Source organism: Sinocyclocheilus rhinocerous, unplaced genomic scaffold (genome assembly GCF_001515625.1).
Source record: "Sinocyclocheilus rhinocerous isolate Xijiao unplaced genomic scaffold, SAMN03320098_v1.1 scaffold2420, whole genome shotgun sequence".
Classification (NCBI taxonomy): Eukaryota; Metazoa; Chordata; class Actinopteri; order Cypriniformes; family Cyprinidae; genus Sinocyclocheilus; species Sinocyclocheilus rhinocerous.
The window spans coordinates 286848-295277 of NW_015629430.1; the positions used below are offsets into that span (position 1 = coordinate 286848).

An 8430-nucleotide genomic window follows, 5' to 3' on the forward strand; every position below is an offset into this window, starting at 1 on the left:
GGCGAGCCTCTTCAGCGACTCCATGGACACAGAGAAGCAGAGCGCGGCGAGGAACACGGCGTTAGCCAGCGCGCCCACCACCTCCGCGCGGCCCATGCCGTACGTGAAGCGCCCCGAGCCCGCGCGACGCGACACCCGCGCCGCCGTCAGCCCGACGCACAGCGACAGAATGTCCGACAGCATGTTGAACGAGTCCGACACCAGCGCGATGGAGTTGCCCATGTACCCCGCCACGATCTCCGCCACGAAGAAGATGACGGTGATGACCAGCATCAGGATCAGGCGGCACGTCTTGCCGCTGTAGCGCCCCATGATCGCGTTGCGCGGTGCTCTCACTGACGCTCACCTGTCTGTCTCGCCTTGGCACTTTTCCACGCGTTGATGACGCGTCGCGTGGCGTCGGTTCCCTTCAGGTCTCCTCAGCGGATTCTTGTCATAAGTGTCACCTCTGAACACTCATCCAGCTGGTTTATTCTGCTGACTGGGTTAGTTAGCACTGCGCACTGTAAACACGGTCATACATTAAACAGCCTTTGGCACAGCCGCGCTGCATAAGCACCATAAACATGCTTTCCTATCTAATGAGCTAATTGTTTCTCCTCGTGTCCTCAAACACCTGAGAAATTAAAACTGTGCAAGCACTTTATTTCTTTTACAGCACTGGAGTTTTTCCTTGGTTTGGTGTTGCTGGAAAATCAAAACCCTGAGGATCTGCTTAAAGCAACACACCACAGGTGAACAAAACAACTAAAGATAGATCACTAATATCACTAATCACATTAAGAATGGTAAGTAAAATAAATAAATACAATTAAAAAATAAATTAATTAATAAATAGGTCTCACCTTATATGTGACCCTGGAGCACAAAACCAGTCATAAGGGTCAATTTTTGAAATTGAGATTTATGCATCATCTGAAAGCTGAATACATAAGCTTAGATGTATGGTTTGTTAGGATAGGACAATATTTGAAAATCTGGAATCTGAGGGTGCAAAAAAATCTAAATATTGAGCAAATCGCCTTTAAAGTTGTCCAAATGACGTTCTTAGCAATGCATATTACTAATCAAAATTTAAGTTCTGATATATTTACGGTAGGAGATTTACAAAATATCTTCATGGAACAATGATCTTTACTTAATATAATATCCTAATGATTTTTGGCATAAAAGAAAAATCAATAATTTTGACCCATACAATGTATTGTTGGCTATTGCTACAAATATACCCCAGCGACTTGGTTTTGTGCTGCAGGGTCACATAAATTAAATAAATTATATTAAAATAAACTGAATATATGAACCCTTTTATGTTATTCGGTATTAAAAATTGCGTGTAAATCTTTCATTATTACCAGCACATCTGATTAAATCTTTTAGTCAACTTCTTTATTTTGAATTAGCGCAAGCTTTGCCTTTATTTCTATTCGGATCTGATTAATCATGGCTTCACTGATCTGAACTCATGCACCTCAGTCTTTCAGTGAATAAGCAGTACTTGTAGATCATTTTGGCAACAATCTGTCATAAATGAGATTAAAAGAAACACCTAACATCATGTTTTGTAATGAAAAGCTGCTTTCTAGTATCTCCTTTGAGCTACAAGGCTACGCGTCCGTGTAATAATGGTTTGTGAAGTTTAATTATTGTTACGCGTTAAACATATATTGAGTTGAATCCAATTATCCACACGTTTAACGAGACCCACTCGGCAGGATCCTTTCGTTCAGCCTTCATGTAATTAATATTGATTGAATTTGCGTGTGATGAATGGTCAGCCGTCAGAGCAGCACAGCAGACGTATGTTTGAGCTCTGAACTGTATTCAGCTAAATCTATTCCTTAGTCATCTACACTGATGCATTGCTTGCTTCTCTGAAGATGGATGTCTCAGTCTTGGACTCGTGTTTTTTTTTAGTCCTTTTTTCCATGTTTTCTAGAGGTTGTGTATTCCCCAGTGAAGCGTCGTGTTTTTTTTTTAGTCCTTTTTTCCATGTTTCTAGAGGTTGTGTATTCCCCAGTGAAGCGCTCCTCTGGCTTTTTCCCCTTTCAGTCTGATGTTATGCATTTCGTACGAGTAGAGACCTCCTTTTCTCTTTTTTTTAATCTGACAATGTTGTTGAACCTTCATTCAAAGCCTGTTGAAAAACGAAAAACTGTACATTAAATTAAAACGACAAACTAAACGTACAGTCGACGATGTCAGGAGACATTTGCGAAGCTTAAATGATTTGTAGCTGCACTCCTGAAAAACATTTGCATTCGCAATGCATTGCAACTCAATCCCAAAAAATACGTGAAAATAAAAAACAATAATAATCAACAATAAGTTGATGAAAGGTTGAGAAGAGACTGTAGTAATGAAGGGCACGATCAGTGTTGGGGGTAACGCATTACAAGTAACGCGAGTTACGTAATCAGATTACTTTTTTCAAGTAACTAGTAAAGTAACGCATTACTTTCCATAAAAAGTAACTAAGTACCGTAATTAGTTACTTTTTTTATGGAGTAACGCAATATTGTAATGCATTACTTTTAAAAGTAACTTTCCCCAACACTGGGCACTATACACTAGTGATGGGCGCTTTCGAAGCACTGCTGGGTTTTACCAGATCTCAGATCAGTTTCATCAATTTGTAGACATTTTTAATGAGACATTTGTGTAATTAAAAGGATGAGTGGTTAATAGTCTCTTACTGGCCTCTATATACAAGATCTCCATAAAACAAGCCCTGCAATTTAATATTATTTAAAAAAACACATAGGCTATTATACAGACAAGCACTTCATATTTAATGGTATTTTATTATTTTTATTGCATTTAATGTTTTATACTTTCAATGGGATTTTAAAAGCTGTTTTCATGCATGTTTTTGTTGCATTTACGCACTTTTGATGTTTCGTTGTGTTTCGAGCGCTTCGAAACATTGAATCGTTTCGCGAAGCCAAAGGTTCAATTGATTCAAAGCTTCGAAAAGGTTCAATTTCTCCCATCACTACTAAACACTGTTTATAATAATTGAGCAGCATATTATACTGATTTCTGAAGATCATGTGACACTGAAGACTGGAGTAATGATGCTGAAAATTCAGCTGCGCATCACAGAAATAAATTACAGTTTAACTAGTGCTGTCAAACGATTAATCACATCCAAAATAAAAGTTTTTGTTTGCATAATATGTGTGTGTGTGCTGTGTATATTTATTATGTATATATAAATACACACACATACAGTATATATTTTGAAAATATTTACATGTCTATATTTATATTCACATAATTTATATTATACTTAAAAATAAAAATGTTCTGAAATATATACATGCATGTGTGTGTATTTATATACATAATAAATAAACATAGTACATATACATATATTATGTAAACAAAAACTTTTATTTCGGATGCAATTAATTGCGATTAATCGTTTGACAGCACTAATTTGAACAGATATTCACATAGAAAACAGCTATTTCACACATTTTACTGCATTTTTGATCAATCAAATAAATGCAGCCTAGGTGAGCAGAAGAAACTTTTTTCAAATGCATAAAAAAAAAATCATAACATAGGAACATGGTACTTTTAAGCAAGTACCTAAATAGGGCGGTAATTAAAATATGGCAATTAAACAAGACACCGGAGTGATCCAACATTTGTGAACTGAACATCTCATACAGCTTGATGAAATATTTACCTTGTTTAAGTCATGTGACCATTTAAGCAACATCAATGTGCTGATTATTGAAAACGTCAGGCGGATTTTAACGTTAAGTGAATATTTTAGGTCAAGGAAGTTTGGCTGACAGAAATGTTTGTGAATCTCTGGGTCTCTTTTCTTCCGATGTTAACTGTAGGTAAACATCACCCTTATCTTATGTTATTACTCTCACTTTAGTGACTTTTATAAGTCATTAAGATCGTGTACAATCGGTCTCACCGTCATGTGCGCCAAAAAACTGAGGTAATCGCTCGACCCGCATTCAATCCTTCAAATATTCGATTAAGCGTCGTGTCGTTACACTTGGACAGAGAGATAACCACTTAAAGTTCGCCTATAACTGCGAATGTAAACGTACTTACCGATAATAATAATAACCGATAATGTCTTGAAGTAAAATCGCCTTACCTCAGAAAAGCGCGCCATTTCTGGCCAAATCGCTATGCGCGCGCTGCCAGAGGGTGCACCGTGATTGGACAAGCGCTGGCACCTGATGACGTTTCCACGCAAGGTTGAGGTTGAAATATGAATAATGTAAAGTAGAAAATAAATAAATAAAAACGTTTTGTGTCAGCAAATTAATTTTTTTAGGTGAAAACAAAAAAACTTTGGGAAAAAAACAAAACAAGTATTTTAAACTGTCAACATGTTTCACATTTAATTGAGAGATAGGTCCCATCTCTTAAAGGAACAGTTCCCTCAAAAATAAAATAAATAAATAAAACATACGACCTACTTTCTTCCGCGGAACACAAAGGAGATGTGGTTTGCCATTCTCTTTAACTGCATCTTTTTTTTTTTCCAAAACAATGAAAGTGAATGGGACTGAGATCATAAGTCCCTTACATTGTTCCTAACATCTCAACTATTTTCCCGCATAAGAAAGTACATTTAGAGGGTTTTAAGAAACACAAATCTAAGTTAATGATGACCAAAAGTTCATTTTTTGGTGAACTATGCCTTTAAGTATGATCGCTGGAAACCACAAGGTGGCGTGAAAGGGCAGCAAAACCAATTTAATATGAATATAGTGGAAACTTAATGGGTCACTATTTCAAGGCAATATCGTGAACATTTCAACCAGTCATTTGGATTTGACAGCAGTGTTATTTTAATATCTTTGTGATAATATTATAGCATTTATTAACATTTTGAATATGTTGTTTTCATTTTAATGTTTTAGTAATTTTGTTATATTACACTTCTTGGGAGTAGAAAATAGTGGAAAATAATTAACCCCCAAAATTTAAATAATTTTTATTCTGATCAACAAAAGCCAGTGTTAGGAGACTATTATTATTATTTGTATTGTTGAAATTTTCCCATTCCGTTCTTGAGTATTTCATGAGAATTACCACTGAAATTACAGTTAAATAAAAAGTAATCAAATGTCCACCACTCATTTTCGGTCCCAATTATGAGGAGCTTCTCTAAAATGTAATTATAAATGATGCATATTGGATTTAGCACTCAACACTCGAGTAAATGAAAATCTAAAGCATCCAATCAAACTTTAAAGATTTCAGTGAATGAGAAAAGCCTTTTTTAGAGCTAAAATGTCAGTCACAATCACGCTTCAACACAGAATACAATCAACACGTTCTTGTAAGATGAAAATATAAAACACGTTTTCTTTATTTCCTGTATATAGACATATACCACTTGAGATTTGGAGAAAAGCACATATGAAGGCTATTTTATGATGGATCTCATCAGACAGCTGAATGCAGAGACAGAAAAGTTCTCAATTACAAATAGTAAAAAAAGAAAAACATTAGAAATTAAAACCTAAACGTTTCTAACGCAGTTACAGAAGTCTGTCAAGTGGCTAATAACGGTTTTCATCTGTACACGAGAAAATTTGTACAAAATAAGAGATCTACCATTCAATAATAGATGGATCATAACAGTACATAATATGTACAATATCAGATGAAGCTGTTTAGTAGGGGGACGCATACTAAAGGACACTTTGCAGTTGTATTTTCTTTCATGAAACGAAACGGAAAGTGAAATTCACCACAATGAAAGCTTCCAGCTGGAAAAAGAACGCAAGTTATGCTATTGACACCAGCGAGAAAAATCATCTTTCGTAGACTATGTTTTTCGATTTTCGCACAACAGCCGAAAGAGGAAGGAGTTTAAATTAAAAACCCAAGAGAAAGGTCGGGAGAGAGAAAAATAACGCATATTAATCTATTGAAATTTGCACATTCAAATCGGACAGACGAGCTTATACGGGCCGAGAATAAAAACCGGACGACCGCAGAGAGAGAACTGCACCGTAGCTCCGACCAGACCAAACCCAATGGGAGTTCAAACAATGGTTCAGAGAGATTCGTCCTAAACCAAACCCAAGAAAACAAACAAGTCAGAGAAAGTCGTTCAAGTTTATCAGGAGAATTTCTCTTTTGTCAGGCTTCTCCGGGTCCCGTTCTGACCGCATTTCTTGCGAGCGAAACCAGCAAATTTCAGACGAAATATACTTTTTTCCTCGATCTAAAAAGGCACTCTATGCAAATAAAGGCTTGGTCGAAAAACTGGGTAAACAAACCGTTCGGTATTGCCTGTTATATAGCTTTAACGCTCATCTAAAAACTAATTAACCACCGTAAGGCCGCTCACCATTGTTTGAACAACCAAAATCTCCCTGGACCAACTTATTGCCAAGTATCTGGACAAAAACGGAAGGGTATTTTGCAAGCGTGACGTGAAACACACACCGAGCCCGTTTCATTTCAGACACAAGAACCACAGAAGAGAGCGAAATCTGAACGCGGCTCACTGCTCTCGGCCTCCGAACAACCTGAGAATCGTTCGCTCGCCCGAATACAAGTGCGGTTCAGCTTAAAGCGTTAGTTCACCCAAAAATGAAAATTCTGTCATTGATTACTCACCCTCATGTCGTTCCAAACTCGTAAGACCTTCGTTCATCTTCGGAGCACAAATGAAGATATTTCTGATGAAATCCGAGAGCTCTCTGATCCTGCATTGAGAGCAATGCAACTGAAATGTTGCCAGTCGCAGAAACGTAGCAAGGACATCGGTAAAACAGTCCATGTGACAATTCAATTTTGCGAAGCTACGAGAATACTTTTTGTGCGCAAAGAAAACAAAAATAACGACTTTACTCAACAATTCTCCTCCAAATCACGTATTCTGCCATTACGGAGAGTACCACGACACATTCAGAACGTAATCAGCGTTGTTTACGTTTAGCATGCGCGCGTTTCCTCCTGAACGTAAACAACGCTGATTACATTGATTACATTCTGGGGAAAGCGCGAACGCGTTTTGGTACTCTCCGTAATGGCAGAATACGTGATTTGGAGGAGAAGAATTGTTGAATAAAGTCGTTATTTTTGTTTTCTTTGCGCACAAAAGGTATTCTCGTAACTTCGTAAAATTACGGTTGAATCACTGATGTTCCTTACTACGTTTCTGGGCCTGGGAACATTTCAGTTGCACTGCTGTCTATGCAGGGTTAGAGAGCTCTCGGATTTCATCAAAAATATCTTAATTTGTGTTCTGAAGATGAACGAAGATCTTACGAGTTTGGAATGGAGTTGCAAAGGGGTGGAAAATTTCCGGTAAATGTCCCAAAAATCCCTGGAAGCTTCCAAAAAAATCCTGTAAAGTTTCCAAAATTTCTGGAACGTTTCTGAAATTTACTGGAAATTTTCCACCTTTTTGCAGGTGCAGTTTGGAACTAGGGCTGCACGAAAAATCGCATGCGATTGTCATGCGCATCTCGTCAGTAAAGCCGGTTCTGTGATTAGTAGTAAATCTCCAGCACGTGCTTTCAGATGGAGCGGCATTTACTACACAGAGCCGTAGTTCACTGACAAGCTACGCAATATCATGTTCATAATTGAAGGCGATTCATCTGCGATTATGAACGTGATACTGCGTAGCTTGTCAGTACGAGGCTTTACTGACGAGATGCGCATGACAATCACATGCGATTAATCGTGCAGCCCTATTTGGAACGACATGAGGGTGAGTAATTAATGACAGAATTTTCATTTTGGAGTGAACTATCCCTTTAACAGAGAGAAACGGACAAACGAAAGCGGAGAAGAGGATGAGTCGGGACTGGACTAGCGCGGATCGAGGAGGTCTGGATGGGCTCCGGCGCGGTCGGTTCTGGACAGAATGGGTTCGTGTGTTTGTGGGTCACACCGGAGCCATCCTCCGCCGCTGGTCATCTGTGCTGAAGGCGCCGGCTGAGACTGGTCTGGTCTGGACTGGGTTTCGGGCGTCTGTGGTCCTCTAGTGGCCATCCTGGGCACCGATCATGTCCTCGGCGCGCCGGTGCGTCTCCAGGGCCTTCGTGGTGGAGGTATCCTGAGGCAGCTCGGACTTGCGTCGCATCAGGGGACGTTCTCTACGCTGGTCTCTGTGGAGCTGCGTGGAGAGACAAAATAAAACAGCATGAAATGGCATTTGCACAGAATATCCAGTGGGAAACTTAAAGGTGACATATCATGAAAATCTGACTTTTCCAGGTTTTAAGTGCTATAATCAGGTACCCCGTGCATCTACCAACCAAGGAAACGTGAAAAAGATTAACCCAGTAACTTTGTTTTGGTAAGCCTTTTTCTGCAAGCGTCTGAGAAAACCAGCGCGTCTGATTTCGCTCCCTTGGTGACGTGGCAAAGGGATCTCATTATAATATTACCGCCCCTTAATCTGTAAGTTTCCACCCA

The 8430-nt window shown here is 38.8% G+C and overlaps 1 protein-coding gene across 1 annotated transcript in view; it reads right to left on the minus strand.

Moving 5' to 3' along the window:
* Positions 1 to 7715: 7715 nt before the first annotated feature.
* The window catches only part of LOC107738892 (serine/threonine-protein phosphatase 2A 56 kDa regulatory subunit gamma isoform-like), a gene marked incomplete at its 5' end in the record, with an annotated part of 12149 nt that continues 11434 nt past the window's right edge, over positions 7716 to 8430 (minus strand). Inside the window, one exon of the mRNA XM_016550796.1 lies at positions 7716 to 8128. Coding sequence (XP_016406282.1) covers positions 7994 to 8128 — 135 coding nt within the window. The remainder of the gene's footprint in view (positions 8129 to 8430) is intronic.